The 23382-nt window shown below is 44.3% G+C and overlaps 1 protein-coding gene across 3 annotated transcripts in view; it reads right to left on the reverse strand.

Annotated features, from left to right (window-relative positions):
* Positions 1-23382, reverse strand: part of CCAR2 (cell cycle and apoptosis regulator 2) — a 405097-nt gene that overhangs the window by 106368 nt on the left and 275347 nt on the right. For all 3 annotated transcript variants that reach the window (XM_086943621.1, XM_086943620.1, XM_086943622.1), the window contains 2 exons: positions 8090-8249; positions 7330-7406 (listed from right to left, as the gene is read on the reverse strand). In XM_086943621.1, the coding sequence (XP_086799747.1) occupies positions 7330-7406; positions 8090-8249 (237 nt within the window). The remainder of the gene's footprint in view (positions 1-7329; positions 7407-8089; positions 8250-23382) is intronic.

A 23382-nucleotide genomic window follows, 5' to 3' on the forward strand; every position in this document is an offset into this window, starting at 1 on the left:
ACTGCACCTTTAAGAGCTTCTTGACCACCCCAGTGTCCCATCATGGCTTGCAGGCTGCAATTTACTCAGTTAATTTTCATGCAGTAAAACTTTATCTTTTCCATCTGGGAGGAGGGAGGGTAGCTTATGATTCAATCGTGGTTCTCCTGAGAGAGAATAAGGATTACAGGTAAGAAACCATTGCTTCAGTCTCAGGGGATCTCAATTGGTAATCATAAGCACTGATTAGCTAGCTCATTCCCAAGCAAATGTGTGCGCAAAGAGATAAAAAAAGGAAGGATTATAACTAACGAAAATAGATTTAAGGAGGCCTGCCCAACCTAGGCATCTGCCCTTGTATCTGAATCAAGACACAAATGTCTTGTAAATGTGTGAACAGATCTCCACGTTGCAGCTTTACAAATCTCAGAAAGCAGAAAGTTTCTAGGTAAAGCTGCTTTACCTCTGGTGGAATGGGCTTTAGGTTTCCCAAATAAGGTTTTTGTAGGAGAATCCACCTAGATAAGGATTGCTTTGAAGTAGCAAATCCTGTTCTTACAGAACCACAGTTCACAGTAAGTTGTTTGTTTCCCCAAAGACTTTGTATTATCTAAATAGAACTTCAAAACCCTTCTTACATCTAGAGTATAGGAAGCTCTCTCAGCAGCAGAGGTATTTTGAAAAAATGTAGGTAAAGAAATCTGAACACTTCTTTAGGGATGAATTAGGGATGTGTCCTCATCACTACTGTAGAATACGGTATAGCAGGGGTACTCAAACTGGGAGCGGGCAAAGCTATGGCCAAAAATAAACATTATGCTGATAACAGCGCTTTGTTTTAAGTAAGCCATTCTGTAATGGGTCATCACTAACCTTTTGTCATGTATATCCTAGCTGGGAGTATGTGCCAAAAGGGAAGTGACTCCAAATATTCTTCAAATCCCTCAAACCCATTTCCAATAAGCACACTGTGCATACGTTTACACATCAGTAAGTACTGACTGACAAGAACAGTATGTTTCGCAATGATTTTATTTTATTTTTAAAACGGTAACAGAACTTAACTGGAACATTTGAATAAGTCTAGACAAATTTAAACAATGCTAATTTAATAGAATTGTGAATACATCTGAGGGGGGCCCAGATGATGCTTTTTTTCCACTGCGGGGAGAGGTGCAGTGTTAAATGTTTGAAGACCACTGCTGTATAGGGTTTATGGGTGCACAGTTCTGTATCTCATTACATCTACATGCACAGAAGAAAGTGACCACTTAAGAAGTAGGAAGCCTTCCAAGATAGATGTTGACGAGAGACTGTAGAGAGCTGGCTCTGTATATATTATACCAAAGTATGGTATAGTGTGCACTGCTTGGCAAGGACCCAGTGCAGACTCAGTCAAAGTGCCCCAGATTTTTTGATCTTAAAGACGTGCAGACTTCACAGCTTTCCTCCCGATGATAGGGCGAGAGGCATAGGTGGCAAATGGAGTGTTGGTCGGTATGGGATGAATTTCATTCCTTTAGCAGGTCTTTCTCCGAAAGACTCTGGAAGTAGAGAAAAGGAGGCCCAGCCCGGCAACGAGCCAAAGACTTGCCACGCAGAAGGGTGATCACTCGAACGCAATTGAACTATGCGGTCCAGACCATACCATTGAGTGAAGATCTAATAGAGAACTGAAGGTAGCCCGAAGAAGTCTCAAACCGGAGCGCTAAAGATTACATCTGAATCATTCGGCAGAAAAAAACAATCTGAAGATGGTGTTGATAACTATGTGCAGTAGTACCAAGAGGAAGTGTCACACCGCCTTGGACTCGAAGAAAACTTCTTGGAACAAAAACAACTTTTAATCATCCAAGCCCAACGCTAGATGGTGAACATATGCAAAGCATGTGCATCTACAGCACTCATACCTCAAACACAATTCTTATTGTTACAAATAAAAGTTATTATTGCCTTGTTACTGGGAATTGAAGATGTGGTTTAAACAAAGAAAGAGGACCAGAACCAATTTTTAACAAGCATTTGCAATGCAATAGGTCTTGCAGCATTAAAGTTTGAGTTACTGGCATTGTAAATGACAATGCTTTGCATTAATTTTTTTTTAATTTGCAATTGGTATATAAACATTGTTTGTGAATGGTTAGCTGTTGCTTATGCTAAGCTAAGTTGGCAGTAATATAGAGTGCTAGTCTTGCTTGTTATAAGCATGCTGATTTAAAGCGCTCTAATACCTGCCGGTAAAGTTTGCGCTATATAAAAGTGAAAACTAATAAATAAAAAAAAAACTGCCTACCTGTACCACGTCCGCTCTTATGACAGTAGCATGCACAAAGAAAGAAGGGATAGAGGTGTGCACACAAGGAAGCAGGGACGTGCACACATGAAACAATGGAAGCGTGTGCGGACAGCTGGCGGCAGAGAAAAGTGCACACAAGAGATCCCAAGAGGGTGAACACGAGGGATGAGGCAGATTAGTGCACACAGAAGGACGGAGACGGGGGTGTACAGGAGCACACAGGAGGGCATAGGGAGGCACAGAGGTCACACGGCGGAGGCAGAGAGGAACGCACACAAGCAAGGCTGAGAGGTGCAACACAAGGGATGGGGCAGATTGGGGCAGACAGAGGGAATCGTGAAACTTCTCAAAGCAGAGATCGAATCTGATGCATTAAGAATAAACACTCTGCGTGTTAAAGAGGGGACTGCAAGGTGTAGGATTCACTTGTAATTCATAATGGTAGCCGTTTTTTAACAGTGCTTGGTCTGGAGAAGCACAGAGTCAGGATTCAGAACATACCACAGTGGTTAGGGTTGTCTTTAATAAGAATATGTTTTTTCTACCCAAACAAACTCTTTAGCACCATCAGGAACATAAAAGACTGGAGGGAAAAAACACAACTTACTAACTTGTACCATGCCAGGGTATAGGTCACTGTGCTAGAGTACAATTATTACTTAGAAACTGCACAGTAACAAAAGAAGCACTGTGACAAAAACAGTAACACACTGAGTTGTGCACATAAATACTGTTTTTGTATATGCATGGTACACGTTTTTTGCAGCAGGCACTTTGAACCTCTACACTACTTTATATGAGCCAAATTGCCACTAGACAAAACTCATCTCTCTCCAGTAGGTACTTAATCGTCAGAGTTATTCTGACACTTTTATTGCAAGAAACTGCTGGATATACAAGGAACTTTACAGTGCTTTTAAAACGACTGCAGTGCTTCAAAACCGGCCCCCACTAACATAAACAACCCCCACCTCATTATTCCAGACCCCACCCCCACTTTCAGGGAAAAGCCAGATGTCCGGGAAACGCCAGTCTGGCCTTGGATTGCAAGCACCTAAATTTCCAGATGCTGTCTGGAATTCATGCCGAAGCTAAGAAAGGCTCTCAGAGCCCGGTCTGATTCCGGAGCAGGGAGTGCCCTCGGAATCACTGCCTGACTTCCGGGGCACGTGTAAACCAAAACGTGCCTGCACGGCGTCAGGTGAGAGACCATGTGTGCAAAGATACTGACGGAACGCTTCCCATTTGGCCCCAAGAGAAATCCGAACATTGTTAACCCTACCCACGCTCCAGGAAGCACTCCACACGCCAAGCACTGTCTTAAACTATCCTGCTGCTGGCGTAGCACCTCGCAATGTGATGGCCGGTATGAGAGCGGGAACCGTCATTTTCACAAAAAGCACACCACCGAGGAAAGTAATTAAAGGTAACTGGAAGACCTGCACCATTTCAAAATTTAACCCAGAACGTAGTACAGTTTGAAAATGTGAGGAGCCTGCCTTATTCTGAACATCTAGGCCTAAGGAGCAGGCTGGCAAGATTGCACTGAGGTGTGCTCAGCTGCTTATCCAAGCACAAAACTAGTTTGGGGGAGCATAGTCAGTCTACAGCGACCAGCTACGCATTCCCACGTGAACGCTGTAAATATACTACTCCATATAATTTGGGATAAGTGAATTATATGTAAACTTACTCTCAAGGAACACGTTTGGTGTGAATGAAATAATGTTAACACCGATTGCCTGAATCACATCATGTTTTATGTAATTTAAGGCTTTCCCTAGAGACAAAGTAGTTAGAACGAGGGCAGTGAAATACATTTATATTTAAACAAAAGGAAAATAAGCATTTTTCTGATGAACGTTTTTATCGTTTACTCTTACTTTAAAATAGCTAGCATTTCATCAGATATGTACTTAAGTGGGAAAAAATTGAGAAACCATTCCTGTACACAATGTTATAAACAGCACGTGTTCTCTGCTTTGCAAAACTAAAGGTATTGCATTATTATTTATTAGAAGTGCTCATTTGCACAGAGCGGTAGCCCGGACATAAATTCTTGCAGACAATTAAATGGACTTAAACGGATTCAGATACTGACTTGTCCATCTAACTAAATCCCCCAAAATGCTCTTAAGTATATGAGGCTGCTGGCTGGGTGCAAAATGTAGAACAGGCGACCCAACCGCACCATGCACCACACGGGATATGACTCAAATGCATTTATTTACTGCATCTCTCGACTGAAGCCCAAGTCATAACCTTGTAGCTAGGCATCTAAATGTTTATAGTGAGGTGTGTCTACAACAGTCGCTTGTTAACCAGTTGATGGCTGCCAATGTTAACTGCTGTCCAACGTTTTGTCACCTGCAGACCGCGCTCTGCAGAGCGCGACTCGTGCTGATCGTTCACACCATGGTATTTGCCCTCCTTGACATTTCCCCGAGCACTCTTATTTGCAGCCCTCTCGTGCCCATGTATATACCAGAAGAATGCACGCGCCCAATGGTCTCCGAAGCTATATGCAAATATGTGAAGACCCTGCTTGCTCGGTTTAAAGCAGAAACGTCAGGCGGGAACAGAGTTGTATTGAATTATACCAGGCTGTATTTTGGGAGAACACTTGGCCTACGGAATATAAATCGGACCATCTAACAAACTGTATGAGAGAAACAGTTGTACAAAAACAAAAAAAACAGCAATCACACAATTTAGGTTTATGCTTGATTAAAAGTAACAAATGCCACCTTTGTTTACTGAGTTGCGCCAGATTCTTTGCTACTGTAAACTCTGAAAAACTGCCTGCATTCAAATACAACAAAAATTTGCTTCACCAAAACAAACCACTGCCAGTGTATCAACTTTTCGTCAGGGGACGGCACTTACACCCGAATTAAAAGCAACTTTATAAACTGCTGGTTTCATGCGGACTCCCAGTGGGCTCTGACTTCAGCCACACCTGGGCCAGACGAGTCCACTGTGCGCCGCCGTTATTGGAAGAAAAGAGGCAAGATGTACAGACACGGAGGCGGCAGCGAAGCTTATCACAATAAGCCGTTGACTGTAGAGATAGTAACGGTACTCTTACCCTTGGTGTGCAGGGACAGTACCATCAGCAGGGACACATGGAGCTGCCAGCTAGGCTCCTCCAGCCAGCCCATCGCGGCGGTGCGGTGCAGCGCTGCTCGCGTCCCCGGGCTCCCCTGCTGCTCCCGGCTCCTTCTCCTCACTCACAGCCCTTCATGCAGCGGGGGTGCCTCGAGACGCCTGCGAGGACAATGGGAACACACACACAACTGTTACTGCGGGGCTCTGCCACCCAGGGAAGGGGACCCCGCGAGCGCACCTCGTGGGGAAGAGCACCGCTCGGCTCCCGGGCTGGCTCACCTCTGGAGGCAGAGCGCGGCTTTGTAAACACTTGGAAGCATTTACTGACTGCAACGCTGATTCGAAGAACGACGAGCGAACGAGGGAGAAGCCGCCGCGACTTCAGGCCCTCCAGCCTGCCTTTCCGACGCTCCCGCTGCACCACACGCGGCAGGTTTTTCATCAGTGAGCGAGCGCAGAGTCTGATTACGACGCGCGCCTTGGAATTGGGTCGCGCGTGAGCTGTCTACGTTACAAGCTCACGCGCGCGACCCAATCCGAAGGCGCACGTCGGAATCTGACGCTGCCATAGACAATGCTGTGCGCTTGGCCAGCTCTGGCCTCCACTCGTCGTCTACTGAGCCGACAGCTATAGTTCTCTCAGAGAGCGCGCTTTTCGCAGCGAGCCCTAAAAAAATGGTAATAAGATGGAAAGAAAAAACATTGGCAAAGCGCACTTCTGAATAGGCAGTCGTACATATGTGATCAGTAAACTCCTGTCACTCTGGGTGAAACAGAGGCAACTTCTGAAGTGTGTGGACACGTTCCCAAGCTGTAACATATGGTGTATGATAGAAAATGTGAATGCAAGTGGACTAGACTACTGGAGAAAAAAGGCTTACCTAAAGCCCTTCCCTGCATACATGGATGCATTTTTAGGTCTCGCATAAGCAAAGATATTTTACTTTTCCTAAATACATATGCAGAATATATTGACTGAAAGAAGCTTTTACTCAGCCCTCTTAATACACTGGTATTTTTGTGTCATCCAAACTTGTCTGACATTTTTTTTTTTTTTTTTTTAAATAAGCACTGAAAAACAAAAGGCTGCTGGCCAATGCCAGAACTACTGGCATTGTCAATGCTTGTTTTATTTTAGAATGTGTTTGATTACACAAGAGTGATGAAACTGAAAGGTGTCACCTGGCTAGACCTAGGATTATTATGTGGGAAAAGGGTTTCCTGTGCGCAGGTGGCGTTAAGAAAGATGATAAATATAAAAAAATTAAAAGAACCTGAACCCACTTGAACCCTTTCCAAAACTTTTGTCTAACGATGGGATCCACTCCAACGGCTTCTCGTGCCAAGACATATGCTTAGGTGACATTTGTGTATCTGACTAAAGAGCCTTTGCATTTCACAGTGAAACAAAGGTCATTTTTGGAAAGCTGCAATTTTCAGCTGTGACGTTTTTGAAACCGGGTTTAAAAGGTAAGCAAAAGAAAGAGCCAATCAAATACAATTCAAAGAATTTCTACAAAAAAGTAGTAGCCTACACAATGTGTCACAAAGTAAATTCTCTGTGTGTTGGAGCAGACAAGAAGAGCAATAATCAGTTGAGATCCATTCACACACTTAATTTTAGTCTTTTATGCTGTTTGAATACAATTGCACCAGCTTGAGTAATATAAAAAAGAACTGCATATCTATCACTGTTTCTTTTTTATCAACTAGCCTCTGCCCTAAAAGAACGTTGTTGCAGTACAGACCTCCTAAACAAAAAAAAACTAATTAAGTGCAAATAGCGTTCATTTAAATACAAAATTAACGTTTGCCAGCAATAAAATGGGTGAACCCTCTTTACTTATTGTGTATTCCATCTTTGTTAAATATCACATCTAAAACACACATTTTCTAACTGGAACCTGCCCATGTTTTTAAGGGTCCAGATGAAATCAAAAACTGACCAGGTCGTGATGCGAGACATCCATATCCGAGTGAACAGAAGCATTTGATCTCTGGTCAGAATCTTCAATTTTGCACGCTGAAAGAAAAAAGCATGTACTGTCAGGCAGTCATTTCATAAACCTTCCTAAGATTATCTCCGTTTTGCTTAGCAGCCATGTGGTAAGGGGTTTACATCAAAAGATCTGTGGCATTAATGAAAAGTTCTGGTGCAGGAAGATTATTTCTCTGGTGGAGTTTAGTATCAGTTGACTGATATGCCCTGTAGCCAGATTTGCCGCCAAAGATGGGCTGAGCCTTCGGGGTGCAAGGAACTGAGAGCTAAGCAGGAATGTGCTTAGGTCCAAGGGGCACAGAGACATGGCTGGCATTCAGGGTACACTTTCATTCAATTCCCTGCTGTCCCGCTGTTGCCCGTTTCACACTTTGCAAGTTTGCATATTTTTTGTAGAGACTTTGCACTGTACTTCATATCACACAAACACACAAGCAACTGCAAATTCCTCCACTGGCCTAACATGGACTGTCAAACAACTTGTGGCAATGTTCCCTTGCACATGCCCAACCTTCCTTCAGCATTCCTCTCAACTAGACAACTCTACTTCTCAGTATCCATGCCAAACCTTTCGATAGGCCCCCTCTCAAACAGGCAGAGCTCTTCTCATCAGGGTACACAGCCACATGCCCTGGTATCTGGCTGCATGAACTCTCAGGGATCTGTGATAGAAAAGGGTGAACAACAGCTTCCATCCTACCACATACCAAAGGCATCCTGGTCCTCCAAGAGCAGCATGTCTTCATCCACATGCAGAGATATTTCATCAGGAGACTGCTTGCAATTGCCTTTCTGGTCTGTCTGTTCAGCGGCTCTTGATTTGCTGGGAGGTTTGTGTGAAAGCTCAGCACTGTCACCAGCCTCTGACTGTGGAGCGAGAGAGAAGGATGAAGTCGATAGAGCTATAAGGGAGGCCATGTGCCATTTTCTGTAATGCTTGACAACACATTTATTATGAGGGAGTTGGAAGAAAAAGCAGCAGACGTAGCCAGGATCTCAAAGTGAAATGCCTTGTGGGCCAAACCGTTAAGCTCCAATCGAAGTAAATCTGTACATAGTGGAGTACAGTATAGTCTCCTGCAGTGGCTCGTCTCCTTTAGCCCATATTCCTAAAAACTCACGAGTTGTGCAGGTTGAAAAATCAAAATACAATTTAGCCAGCATAAAATAGACAAATGGAAAGCCCAAGTGTATCAACAGACCTACAAGCACACAGTTGCTGCAATGTAGTGCATCTCAAGGCCTGCAGAGCATCAGTTTCAATTCTCAATCAGGAAGGAGCAAAAAAATGAAAGGCAACAAAGGCTCTGTATTCAAAAGTGCTTATCTGATTGTGCAAAAGCTAGGAGATTCACTGAGCATTGTTAACATCAGACAATGCACTACAAGATGTGGTCTAGACCAGTGGTTCCCGAACTTTTGACTCCCGAGGACCCCCATTGAGTCACCACTGGAAGCCGGGGACCCCCAAGCAATTTGTATGAGTTAAATTTCAAACTTTAAAACAGTAATTAAAAAAAAAATACACACGTGTGCACACAGAATAAATACTCAAAGTACTAAGGATTTTGGGGCCAGATGTACAACCATTTCATTTAGCGCCTCACAATTGGCGACACATTGCGAGTGGCAAATTGCGAGTGGCTAAATGAAATGTACAACAGTGTGTTTCACACTGTTTAGGATTCCCAATGGGGTCGCAAATTGCGAGGTTCATTATTATTAATGAGCCTCTCGCAATTTGCGAACCAATTGGGAATGCCAGCCCTCCCAGCGATGGTGGCCTGCTGGGCTCTGCAGGCCACCATGTCTCGGACTGCTTTTAAATAAAGCAGTTTTTTAAAAAAATGCAGCCTGTTTATACCAGGCATAAAAAAGGGGAAAAAAATGAAACGTTTTCGTTTCATTTTCTAAGGGCAGAGGTCCCTGGGACCACTGCCTGACCTTTAAAAATAATTTTGCATGCATTTGCAAAGGCGAAGGGGTCCCCTGGGGACCCCTTCCCATTTGTGAATGCATGATCATCTACTTGAAGTAGGTGGTAATTGTGACTGTTTTGCGACTGCAAAACATTTATACATGGTTTTGAGACTCGCTATTTAGAAGGGAATGCCCCTTCTAAATAGCAAGTTGCAAAACCAATTCAGAGAGTCGCAAACAAATTGCGACTCGCAAAATAGGCTATGTACATGGCCCAATAGGTTTTTGCATGGGCAAACAGGTTCGCGAACCCGTTCGCGCATATAAAAACGGATCGTACATCTGGTCCTTAGTATTTTATATTGAAGTAATAGCCCCTCTGTCACATGTATTTCATTTGTTTTGTAGCATCTCTCATACCATTATAGATGTCAGATCACTTTTCATCACACATATATAGAGACATTGAATCATACATGCAAATCAGTGTGTATATAAAATGTTTAAAGAGTGCTTGGTCTGGAAAAGCACAAACTCAGGATTCAGAGCATAAAACAGTGGCTAGCATTGACTTTAACATTAAATATGTATTTCCACCCAAATATATCTTTTTAGCAGCATCAGGATAATCAATAACTGGGACAAAATATAAGTGGCTAACTGGTACCATACAGTTTGCAAGCAGCTCTTTGATGACAGTTTAAAAGTCCCTCTGCTAGATTACGATTGTCACATATGAAGTGCACAGTAACAAAAGAATCTCTGTGACAAAAGCAGTAACCACGAACCTAGGCATATAAAATGCTGCTTTTTAAGATGCATGTTACACGTTCTTTGCAGTAGGCACATTAACCCTTGGTGCTACATTAGTTAAATCAAAGCTGCCACTGAACAAAACTCTCCTCGCTCTCCAGCAATTACATTAATCACTGGCATTCTCTTAACACTTTTATTGTTGCTGGAAAGCTGCTAATTATACAAGAAATGTTTCTGTGCTTTTAAAACTGTTGCCTACGGTCCCCCTGGGAATGTGTCACGGACCCCTGGGGGTCCGCAGAGCACTGTTTGGGAAACAATGGTCTAGAATGTATTTAGAGCATCATCAAAAACATCAGAGAAATATTAGTACGGCACAAACGCAAGCCTTGATTTTTGAAGCATCAAGATTGCATGCCTTCAAGGTTACATTTACTAAATGTATAAAGGCAAAAGGCCCCCACAACCTACTTTATTGTATTGCGTTCCTCCATTAACAAAGTTTTTCACTTTTCAATACAACAGAAGGGAAAGGAAAATGCTACTTACCCAGTATACACCTGTTCTTGGCATACAGAGCTGTAGAGTCATATGCTATGCATAGATCGCCATCTAGTGTTTGGTCCGGATGTTTGCACTTGGTTTTTCTTCAAAGAAGTCTTTCCAGTCACAAGCTAGGTGACTCCTCCTTTCGGTGACAGTGCGCATGGGCATCGACTCCATCGTTAGACTGTTTTCCCGCAGAGCGTGATAATGGAGTTTGTAGGAGTAGTAAAAGAAGATGTCCATGAATGCATGTATCTAAATAAAATCTTACTGCAACAGGTATAGGTACCCGGGGAGGTTAGTGGGCGCATATGACTCTACAGCTCTATATGCCAAGAACAGATGTATACTGGGTAAGTAGCATTTTCCGTTTGAGACATAGGAGCTGTAGATCATATGCTATGCATAGACTATAAAGCAATTACCTCCCAAAGCGATGATTAACCTGTATCTATTGCAGAGGTCTGAAATAGTGTAGGTAAAACTGCTTGGCCCACCCTAGCTTGTTGTCTTGCTAACACATCTATACAATAGTGTTTTGTGAATGTGTGATGTGTAGACCATGTTGCAGCTTTGCAAATGTCATCTATGGGTATATTTCCAAAGAATGCCATAGAAGCCCCCAGTTTGCCTGTACAGTTTGCTCTAGGGGTAACTGTTAACGTTCATTTAGCGTTTGCATAGCATATTTGACTGCACTTGACTGTCCACCTTGCAATACCTGATTATGATATGGGATTGCCTTTGTGTGGTGGAGCAAAAGCAACAAAAAGTTGGTCAGTGTTACGTAAAGGTTTTGTCCTTTCTATGTAATAAATCAATGCTCTCTTCACATCTAATGTGTGTAGTGCATGTTCTGCCACCGAATCTGGTTGAGGGAAGAACACAGGTAACTCAACAGATTGATTGATATGAAAAGCAGAAATGACTTTAGGAAGGAATTTAGAATTAGTCTGAAGAACCACTTTATTTTGATGTATTTGTAAAAACGGTTCTCCTATAAATAATGCCTGAAGCTCACCCACTCTTCCGAGTGATTTTATAGCAACGAGGAAAGCAACTTTCCATGTGAGAAATTGCAGTTTACATTTGTGCAATGGCTCAAAGGGTGGACCCATTAGCCTGGTGAGAACAATGTTGAGATTCCATACTGGAGCACATGGACCTCTCATGGGAAGGACTCTTTTGCGTCCCTCCATAAAGGCTTTGATAACAGGCACTCTAAAAAGCGATAGATGCTGTCTATTCTGGAGGTATGCAGCTATTGCAGCGAGATGTAAGCGTATGGTAGTATAAATTGGAGCATTGTAGATATAACAAACATATAATGTTTTGTACAGAAGCATCAAGCGGTTTGATGTGGTTATTACAGTATAGCACAAACCGATTACACGTTGCTGCAAGCAAGCACTTGTGGTAGGACGCCTAGTCTCTTTGGATGTTTTATGTCTCCATGGCTCTGTGAGAGAAGTTTGGGTGTAAAACGTAGTTTTTGATGAGGAACTACTGAGAGTTCTGTGAGAAGTTGGCCTGATATTCAGTGTTCACTATTCTAGTGATCACTATGTATCAGTCCAAACAACCCTTATGGTGATTGGTCAACCGATAGACCAGCTATCCTAGCAGCATGGACAAGAGCAGTCTTCGGGCTAAACTCTAGAAGGCGTGTTAAGCCAGCTGTTACACCATCACATATACCCCTTGAACACCAAGTTAAAGGACACCACACAAGTGTTATGAAAATAAACAGTGTATTTATTTAGATCACAACAGCCCTGTACTCTTTATGAGGACAGGGTACTAAGCACACAACAAAACTCTTACGAAAATAAGTTGCACAATTTACACAAATGCCCGAGGGGCACGAAAAACCATATACTATGAAAGTGGAATGCGAAATTACTAGCAGGTAAGTACTGGACTAATAGGCTTTGGAATCGCTAGGACTACGTTACTGAACCTTCAGATTACTAGTAGGAGGCCTAGGGGACTCGGGTGCAGAGTGTGCACTCTCACGCGGGATGCGGGACAAAGTCTATGGGAGCTAGTAAAAGCAAAGTTAGTGTTCTCGGGCGAACCCGATAAGGTAGGTCGAAAACGACAGTGGATCTGGACCCTTAGATAGTGAGGCTATGCTGGTGCACCGAAATGCCGAAGTTACCTAGCCCAGGGGCTGCGGCTGCATAGGTCTGAAAAGAAGTCAGGAATCCTCGTTGACAAACCAGGAGCCTGAAGAAAGAGTTGCTGGCAGGCGACCAGTGAAGATTGTTCGAAGTGATCCAAGCCTGGATCGAAGATGGATGACACCTGAAAGCAGAGGGAACCAAGTTTTTGACCACTAGCCAGTGATCAGATGGCACCAGGAGGGCACCAGATGGTAGTCACCTCGACCAGGTGAGTGGGCGACGCTGGGCTCTGCAGTCACATGGACCAGGAGGCGTTGTCGGCGACCAGGATGGCGGTGCGAGCTGTCTCACGATGGTTGATGCTGTTGACGTGGCTGGACCCAGGATTGGGGAAACAAGTCTGGGCAAATTTAAGCCCACGCGGTGGACCTAAAATGGCGTCTGGAGTGGACCAGGAGGGTTCGGGGTGCTCCTCTTTTGGAGGGGAGCAAGGGCCAGTCTGGAGCAACCAGACTAGCAGTGGTGATGTCGTTGGTCGTCGTCGGGAAGGCCACAAGCCAGCGGGCTAGTAGCCAGACAACGCGGTGAGCAGCAAAAAGCAGAAGGGCCCCACGCAGATCTCGTGGATGCTGGGGGGCTGGACTTCGGTGCTGGAGCTGCTCAGGGTCGGGGCTTCTCGGACCCCAAAGCACTCACCAGAGGATCCCTCGGCGGTCGTGCTGGATAGAAGTCGTGCAGTTCTGATGATGGCCGGTCCCTCGAGGTCTCGTCGCACCTATGGTTCTCAGCTTAGCTGTAGAGGTAGGTAGAGGTCAGAGGTGCCAGGGAAGCCGGGTCTCGTCGAGCTGGTCAGTCGGATTCCGGAGGAAGGACGTGCAGCAAACCGCAGAGTTCTTAGATGGTGCCTGCGGATGCAGGGTGACTACTCCTTAGCCACAAGGGAGAAATCTTAAGAAGTCGAGAGTTCCTTTCGTAGAAAGTAGTTTCTTGATTCAAAGATGATCTAATTTGGAAGGGTCCCCGCTCCTGCCTTTATCCTAAAGAAAGGGGTGGGTACGCGACTAGGTCCTGCCCTAGGGGTGGGACCAGGAAGGGGGGTGGTTACACCCCTCTCCCATGCCGGACTTTCCCCAGCTCAGGGGCTGGTGTGCCCCTGGAACTGGTTCTAGCCGGCAGATGCATAGTGAGCACCGGGGTGCCACTTGCAGTCACCTTCCTGTAAAGCCCTGCCTACCCAGGATACACAAAACCCTGTCTGGGATGGTGCTAGCACCGCCCCTGACAGGAAACCCTTTGTCCAAGCTCCCCTCGCTGGAAGGACTCCCAGCTGCAGGGGGTCAGACTTGTGTCTGTGGTGGCAGCATCCATTTTGTGATGCTGAGGCTTGAGTTAACTTTAACCGGGGTTCACAGTTACATACATGTTGTGTCCCTCTAGAAGGGTGGAATGCTAACCCCGTCGCCAGAATTGGCGAGGGGTTAGTATTCCAATTCGTATGACACCTTATTCGACATGTTTTGATAAAGCGATACCAAAGATAGCATTTAACCGCGAGGATTATAATGCACTTAAGAGTATATGGTATGCGATATCATGGAACAGCTATTAGGACTTGATTCCGCAAGCTGCAAACGGGCTCAGCTCATGCCCGAGCACCATCTCACACGATTCCAAGCACTCTGCCTTCAGGATTGTCAAGGCCTGCCATAGGAGTGACTGATAGGAATCTGTGTGTCCATTTTAGGGTTAGATATAGGTATACTATATCTACAGCAAAGGGTGATTACACCACTTTGCCCCAGCTGTCGTGCAGCCAGTTGTGTCAGATTTAGATGGCCAGCCAGGGGTGGCATAATACATGCTTCAGCCCCTGGTAGGCCCTGGGTACACCTATGCCCTGAGTTACAGGGTCTGATAAGGTGGCCCAGTACCAATTGGATAATGCACCTAAGGTACACATGTCAATTTAGTGAGAGAACAGCTAGGCTGTGGGTCTGATTGGCAGGCCCACAGCCAGAGAAAGTCGTAAACCAGTGAAACAAAAGCAAAAAAATCTGGGTGATCATAGGATTGCAGACCCTACTCTCCTTCAAGTTCCAATAGGGTTGTGAACCAAGGTTGACGTGCCTATGTGGGAGCAACTAGGATTAGTGTCAGGGGAGCTTGGTTTAGTTTCCAAACCACTCATGGAATGAGTGGGAGAAGTGGAAAAGCATAAGCAAATATCCCTGACCAATTCATCCATAGTGCATTGCCTTTGGACAATGGGTGTGGATACCTGGACGCTAAGTTTGGGCATTTTACGTTTTGGTATGTGGCAAACCGGTCTATGTGAGGGACTCCCCAACGCTGAAAGTATGAAAGGAGGACCTGAGGGTGGAGTTCCCATTCGTGTCTCTGTCTACCTAGGAGATCTGAAATCTGGTTGTTGACTGCTGGGAGATAAAAGTTTGTGGTGAATGGCCCACCTCCAGATGTCTTAAGCTAAGTGGGACAATTGGAGAGAGTGTGTGTGTTTGCCCCCCACCCCTGTTTTTGAATGTAATACATGCTGTCATGTTGTCTGTGCGAATTAGGACAGCTTTGCCCTGTAGTTGAGTTTGAAACACCTTGTGTACTAGAAATATTGCAAGCAGCTCTAGGTGGATGATGTGGAGCAACTTTTGTTGTTGGCTCCACAAGCCTTGCACTGTGTGTTGTTGTTAAAGATGAGCTCCCCAGCCAGTGAGGGACACGTCCGCTGTCATTGCTATCCGTGGAACCAGGTCTATGAACAGCCGTCCTTTTGATACATTTTGTGTGTTCCAGCACTGCAGAGAGCGAGGAGTACAGCCGCTTACCAACACTAGATCCGTCAATAGACCTTGTGGCTGGTTCCACTGACTGGCTAAGCATTCTTGAAGTGGATGCATGTGCAGTCTGGCATGGGGAACGATAATGATGCAGGATGACATCATTCCCAGTAGCTGTACGCAAGTTCGAGCTGGAATCTAATGGTTGGGTTGAAATCTGACAGTACTCCCCTGATAGGTGTTGAGTGGTCAGGGGGAAATAAAGCCAAGTCACTGCTTTGTGTTGGTGGGGGAGTTGCGTGTGTTTGAACCCCGGCCTCAGCTGTTAACTCTGTAACCTCCCCTGAAATGAGCCCTAGATGGCGAGGGTTGGTTATTGCCCTTATAGATAGAGCTGGCTTCTGATGAGGTATTTTTTTAACCTCCTCAGTAATAGGAATATCGAAAGGAAGCACGACCCTGTGTGGACTGAAGGGCTCCTATAGATTTGGCTACCTCAGTATCTTTCTTCATTTTCTCAAGTGAAGAATCTACCACTGGGCCAAATAAATGTTCCTTATCAAATGGGATATTTAAAATGGAGGATGGAACCTCCGGTTTAAAACCAGATATACAGAGCCAGGCATGTCTCCTTAAAAGGACACTAGTGTTTATAGCTCTAGCAGCAGTGTCTGCAGCATCTAAAGAGCATTTTCTTTGATTGTTAGCAATAAGTTGCCCTTCATGAACCAGATCTTGTGCTTTTGATTTGTGTTCTGGGGGTAAATATTGGATCAGATGTTCCATGTCATCCCAGTGTGCACGGTCGTATCTCGCTAACAGTGCTTGAGTGTTGGAGACGTGCCAGATATTGGCTGCTTGAGAAGCTACCCTTTTCCCAATAAGTTTTAATTCCTTATCAGGAGGTGGAGCAGATCCTGTTGTCTGGGATTTGTTTCTTTTTCTTGCATTAGACACAAACAGGGAGTCTAGTGGCAATTGTCCTCATATATACTGGGTCAGATGGTGCTGGCTTGTACTTCTTGTCCATTTTAGGAGTAAGAATACAAGCTCTGACTGTCATTAAAAATGTCATCTACAGGCCTGACCATCCCTTTAAGTATGGATAGTGTATGTGATGAATTGTGTGTGGTACTGAGGGTTTCAAAGAGGAAATCATCTGTTAATGACTCCTTATGTAGCTGCACCCCATGGCAGTTGGAAGCTCTACCCAGTAACTTGATGTAGCCTACACTATCATCTGGGCGAATTGGTGTTATAATCATCCCATGGGTCTTGTAATCCCCATCACTCTGGTTGTCCGGTATATGTGGTGGTGAATGTTCAGGCGAAATTGATTGAATCTGAGGAGAAGGTGGTGATGAAGGAAGAAGAGGTGGAGGAAGAGGAGGAGGGGAAGGGTTAGTTCCAACAGATCTCTTCTTTAAAGGGATGTGGTATTCTTCTGCATCAGTCCTTTTTAAAGCCACTTTATTGGTGATATGACCAGTCTGTGGATGGATATACAATTTTTTTATTTCTGATCCGGTTTGTCAATTGGGGCATCGAAACTGGGCTTTGTAGTTTTTTCATTGCAGTTCTGTCTGTTCAGCACCAAAATTTTCGGCACCAGAGTCGAAACCATTGATGTCTACATATCTGATGATTTTTTTGGTGCCGGACGGTGGGAGTCGGCTCCGGACTTATGTTTCGACCCCGAAGGTTTAGTCTCCAAAATGGGCTTGAAGGGAGTCTTTTCAGAGCTTGAAGGCTTTTTGGTAGGCTTTGGTGCCGAGCCAGAGGGTGGGGTGTCTGAAGCGTGATCTCGGTGCTGACCAGGGCCCGAGGTTGGATCCGAGCCTTCTTTTTAATTGAAATTGTCTCTTGGGATGAGGGGGGAGGTGTACTCTCGGTACGTTGACCATGTGGGATGTCTTCCTCTTGGTCGAGTCGAACTCTGAGATGGCGACTGGCTCCTGCTTCTCCTCCTCCTCTGTTCCCATGGCCTCGCCGGACTCTTCGTCCGACTCGAAGATTTCCGGAATGGAGCTTGTTGGCTGGCTCTGCATGTCGCGACGTCGAGCCCGACGGTTGAAAAGTGTTTTTTGGAGCGGAAAGCCTGACACGCGTCGCAGTCTTGTTCTCTGTGTTCTGGGGACAAACACAGACTACACACTTTGTGTGAGTCTGTGCACAGGTATTTCGCATGGCACAGAGGGCAGAATTTGAAGGGAGTTTGTTCCATTGACTGCAGGTCGACCTGACGCAGGTATGCCTGACAGCCTTCCACGAACTTTGTTCGAAAGTTTATTTTAAGTAATTACGATACGAGATAGAAAGGAAGACGCGATCGAAAACAATACCATCAAGACTGAGTATCTTGCTGTACCGAAGAAAACCGAAGGAACGGTGTCGAACCAGAGTGCAACGACAGACGTCCAAACCCGATGGCGGAAAAAAAAAAAATCTGACTATGGAGTTGTTGCCCATGCACACTATCACCGAAAGGAGGAGTCACCTATCTCGTGACTGGAAAGACTTCTTAGAAGAAAAACAACGTGCAAACATCCGAACCCAACACTAGATGGCGATCTATGCATAGCATATGATCTACTGCTCATATGCCTCGAACGATTATGTTTATTTTGCTCTCTGAGCAAATCGACCCCAGTTGGAGTACTTAGACACTAATCTGGCTGGACTTGCAGCTATCATAAAATGGGTTACTAGATTTTAAATGATAGATCGGTCACCTTAAGAGAATTAGTAAAACTTAAATTAAGTTCATTTGGAGAGTGCAAAGGTTGCCTTTACTTTAACTTACAAGTGACACAAAAACTCATACATATCGCTAAAAGAAATAGAATACTGGAATTCAGTCAACCAAATGACATTTTAAAAGACTCAGGGGTGTGGAATTTATTAAAATATCTACTTGTCCATGGGGCAGGTTGCTTCATACATCTACTTGTCCTGTAAGAAAATCCACTTGTCCCTTTGGTGCCATGTAGTGCTGTCACAAATTATGGCAGCAATCTCATTACATAAGGGCTCTTATATAGCCTCTCTGATTATGCCAAGGCATATCCCATAGTAGTGTTTGAATACTAGTAACCATTTTATGTTGCCACGTTTCCGCAGCTCCACATACTTGGACTGAAGATGGTGGTAAGCAGTAATTCCAGGCTTGGAATGCCCTATTGAGTCTGTGCAAACCTACTAACTTGCATGTTTTAGGGTTTTCAACAAATCTTCTCTAATCTTTCCCATACTGAGAAATGTTGGAAATTTACTCTTCAGAGTGGCATACGTAAACCTTCTTTCAGAGTTGGGGAAAAAAGTCGTTGGAGGGAAAATTAACTTTCAAACATCCAGGTTTTCACATGAGCAAATCTGCACATGCATATTTGCTCATGCTAAAATGCAGTTCACAAATATTTTGTAGAAGTACAATTTTTTGTCATACTAATGTAAGTTCTTCTGAATTCACGAAAGCCATATACCAAAGGTGCACTTTTGAGACTTTCTTTAATAAGTGGGCCCCTAATTCGGTCTGGCGTTAACCATGACCTTTTGTATTTATTAAAATTCTCTCTCGCTCTCTCTGAATCGGCTGGCTTCACTGTGACTGACAGCATTCTGTTCTTTCACAAGGAGTATATCGTTACACAAAGTAGTTTTGTTCAGTACCAGTAACTAATGTGGCATTGTGTGCTCTTTGAGACCAAAAACAATGTTTGCGTTTGCCAATGTTTGCTATAATGCTGAGGGCCCGGCAGCTCTCACATCAATAAGGTTTTACAAAAGCCATGCCAAAACAAGTCACGCATTGCCAAAAATAAAAAGCTGACCACCAATGTCAGACCTACTGGCTTTGGCAAGGCTTGTTTATTTTTGTTTCCCATAATCTTATTGAAACTGGTTACAAGAATTTTCCAATATGAATATTTTTGGGAAATACTAGCATGCATCAACACATTTTACTAAATGATGCTGCAAAGAAATGGTACCTGAAATTTTACAGTGGTTTGGGAAAATGTTATTTTCCTACTTTCATTTTTTTTGAATATTTTATATTGAATGCAAAGAAACATTAATGTTGCTTTCAAGCTGCTGCAAATATTTGCATCTAATCAGAGAGCATTCTGTGAGCATCATGCATAGCCTCATGTTGCTAAACTTTGAAACCGTGTGCACACATTTTCATAATAATAATAATATTAATAATAATCCACATTTGTAAAGCGCGAACTATCACCTCTAAGGGTCTCCAGGTACTGGGGGCCGTCGAGAAAATTAGGCAAGCTATTGCCCAGAGTCACATGGTGCTGAGCTAATCTGCCGCCAGCCCCAGGGATCGAACTGTGATCCCCAGATTCCAGAGTCAGTCGCCCAGGCCGTGGCGCCACACCTCTCCCTACTGGAACCACTATCAGTAGTGCAGTCATAATGTACATTTGCTTAGAGAGCTCTCCCTACTAATAAAGGCTTTCAATTAATGAACCATAAATACAAGTTTGAACAGCGTTAACACATGCACACAAATATTAACTAAACTACAGGCAGTACCCTGCCCTGTTCCTTAATGTGGTACTGCAAACTGGCAGCCAAAGGGTTTGTGCTGCAGGGGGTTGGGCCTACTTGTCCCAAGGACAAAATACACATTAAAACTTGTTGCCCTTGACCCCAAACAATATGTCCTGGGCGCCGGGCTGTAGGAATTCCACATCCCTGAAGACTGAATGTTAAATGTTAGCTTTAGTTTAGACTTTCAACATTGTCAACTTAAAAACCTTTCAATTTGCAGTTAATCCTGTGCATGACGGTAAACCTCAGTCACAAAAAGATTGTTTATTATTCTAAAAGACGGTTTACAGGTCAGATCAATTATCGGAAGTTGGTAACATCTGCCTTTTAAAGTGCGTATTTTAGACAAACTATGCTTTGTTTGTCTAGCACTGTCTGATGCTAGAGCAAACTTATTCAGTCAGCTATTTCTGAAATACAAAGTTACAACTTCGAACGAATTCTACCTCAAATGAGGTCTTCGTCCGATCCTTCCCTCTGCCAGTACTCTTTTTTAGGTTTCGCCTATTATCATTCACTTGCGAATGAAATAGGCGGAAATTAAAGGGCTTGATCGACCACTGCGGTTTTCTCACAGTGCATGTGAGTCACGTGACCACAAAAGCGGGTCACGTGACCACACAAGCACGCGCATCTCCCTGCCACACTTCTCCTCCCCTCGCTCGCATTCCCGCCCCCCCACCAGGCTCTCCCGCCCCTATCCGGCTTCCCTCCGCGCATCTGCCTGCCACACTTCTCCTCCCCTCACTCGCACTCCGCTTCTCCCTCCCTTGTCGTCTCTTTCTCTCTATGCCACGCTTTTTCTGCCCTGTCTCTCTTCCATTTGCTCTCCCGCTTTTTTTCACTCTTTCTTTCTCGCTCTACTCTCAGCGCGACTGTCTAGCTCGATCTGTTTCTCGATCTTATTCTTCCCTTGTCGCAATGTGTCTCTCTCTACTTCTCTCTCTCTCTATTTTCCCACCACTGTCCTTCCTCTCTCTGTCTCTAATTGTCTTTCGTGTTCTCCCCTTGCTCGCATTCTTCTTATCCAGTGGTTTAGTGTCTTTCTACCCCCAAAATTCTGCCTCTTTATTGTTCCATCTCGTGTCCTAGACTGCCCGTGGCCCCTGCTGCCACCTTTCATCAGCTGTATAATTATCTGCAGACTGCATTTGGTACGAGCGGGGTCTGATGTCTCTTTCAGTTCTCCAAGGGCCAGTGGTCACATTGCGGGTTTCGAAGCCGATAAAACTCCCCCACCCACCCCCACCACTGGCCTCCCTCTAGGGGTAGTAGCGCAACGTAACAACTCACACAACCCTGGTTACCAGCACGCTACGGTGAGACCCCCAAACCGACAATAATAAAGATAGCGCCATTGCTCGCTGCCGTCTTCACACTTCTCGAACGTACAGCGTCTGCAGTCGAGGTCGCCACCAACGTAAATTTGGCATCTAAATGCCATTGTTCAAGAGCTTTGAGAGGTATTACACACCCAAACTCGCATTGATTGCAATTCATTTTAATAGAGGTTTATGCAGATTACTTGCTTGGAGCCTGATTGTCATTCGTTAGTGGACGTGACAGGTTTGTATTCTTGGAATTCTTTTTATCGTTATGCAGGGCGGGCGAGAAGATGCATGTCTGAATGAAAACAGCTCTAGTGCTCCAGTACGGGGAACCCCCATGTCATCGTATTTCACATATTTCTGGGACTGTGTCCCATGTGAAACGCTTATTTTACATCACCCTATTGTCACATGCATGACTGACGCTGACGTCATTGGGCAGTCACCCTGAAGCATTAAAGGAATTAGCGAAAATTAATTAAGTCAGATTTGTGAATGTGAAAATCCTCCAGCAGACGCTTCACATGTATCACTTGGAAAAAAAGAAACCTCCGTTCATAAAATCTGAGTCAGTGTGTAAAAATCATTAAATTACATTCACTAAGAAACGTCCCACTGATGCACTAATTTAAGCAGCACGCTTCCTCTGCTCCACCATTAAATCTTAATGGCACTGTTTTAACCTACGCTGCACTTTTACATAAACACGGCATGCTCGGATTCTAGACCTCTAGACAGGGAGAGAAAAAAAAGCAAGGGCTTAGCAGTGAACACAGAGAATTAGAAACGGATTTTGGCGCTAGTGTTATTCACAAAAGATGTTTCATGCGTGCACAGCACCGCAATTGTCTCTCCCTTTCTCCTAGATCCCTTCAACAACCCCTCCCCCGCCCACCATCCCCATCACCAATCACAAAAAAGCGAACGCGCACAAAACAAAACATTTGCTTGACATCTGAGTAGAAGTACTGAGTCAGGGAGCCTTTCAAAACAAAACGGGAGCACGTGACTCTGGGGGAGGCACCCACTTCTAGGGAAAGTCCATCCCTGCCTTCCCATGTATTGTAATGTCCAGGCTGGAAGACAGCGCAAAGTCAAATTATGTCCCTCTGTCCAAAACACACATGACGGGACTAACAGAGCTGACTGATGTCTTATTACAAATGCGTTTGTTGCATGCGTGCACCAGTCTTCTTGCGAGAAAAAGCATGCGCAGATATTTGTTGCAAAGAGATATTGACTGACCAGCCAGAGCGGCACTGGTCGATATGGAGAATCATTAGGGTAAAAAGGGGGGTGTAGACGTAATTAAAGGAATATAGCTGTCATCGCCAGCAATGTGTATCAGATACAGGCTAAGCACGAGGCGTCAAAGACAGGCATTGAGGTAACAGGCAGACCATCTGCTTGTCCCCAGCCACGAAGGCAGTGACCGCCCCTGTGCGAGGGGAGCTGTTTGATGTCACCGCATAAATACAATGTTTGATGTTACCGCATAAATGCAATATTTGATGTTACCGCATGAATACAAACTGTGACTCAATGGCGCGTGACTCGTTTTAAACAAGCACTGGCATTGCCAATAGGTTTCGCATTTGGAAAGATGGAGCTATTGGTTTTGTAAATTACATTTTATATTTATATATCGTTATTGGCATTGTCAATAACAATATATAAATATAAAATGTCATTTACAAAATCAATAGCTCCAACTTTCCAAATGAGAAACCTATTGGCAACGCCAGTGCTTGTTTTAAAGTGTTTTAAATGTTATTATTCATGACAGGATATGACATTTTAGGATAGTATATTTTCTGTGATTGATTTTTATTGTTGATGCCATGTTCTCTAGTTGAGGGTTAAAACATTTTATAAAACATGTCATTAAACAGAAAAGCAAAGCAATATTTCTGCAGTTTACTCAAGTTCATGTTCCTACATCTCCAAAAGGATATAGAATATTGAA

This window comes from Lissotriton vulgaris, chromosome 11 (assembly GCF_964263255.1).
Source record: "Lissotriton vulgaris chromosome 11, aLisVul1.2, whole genome shotgun sequence".
Classification (NCBI taxonomy): Eukaryota; Metazoa; Chordata; class Amphibia; order Caudata; family Salamandridae; genus Lissotriton; species Lissotriton vulgaris.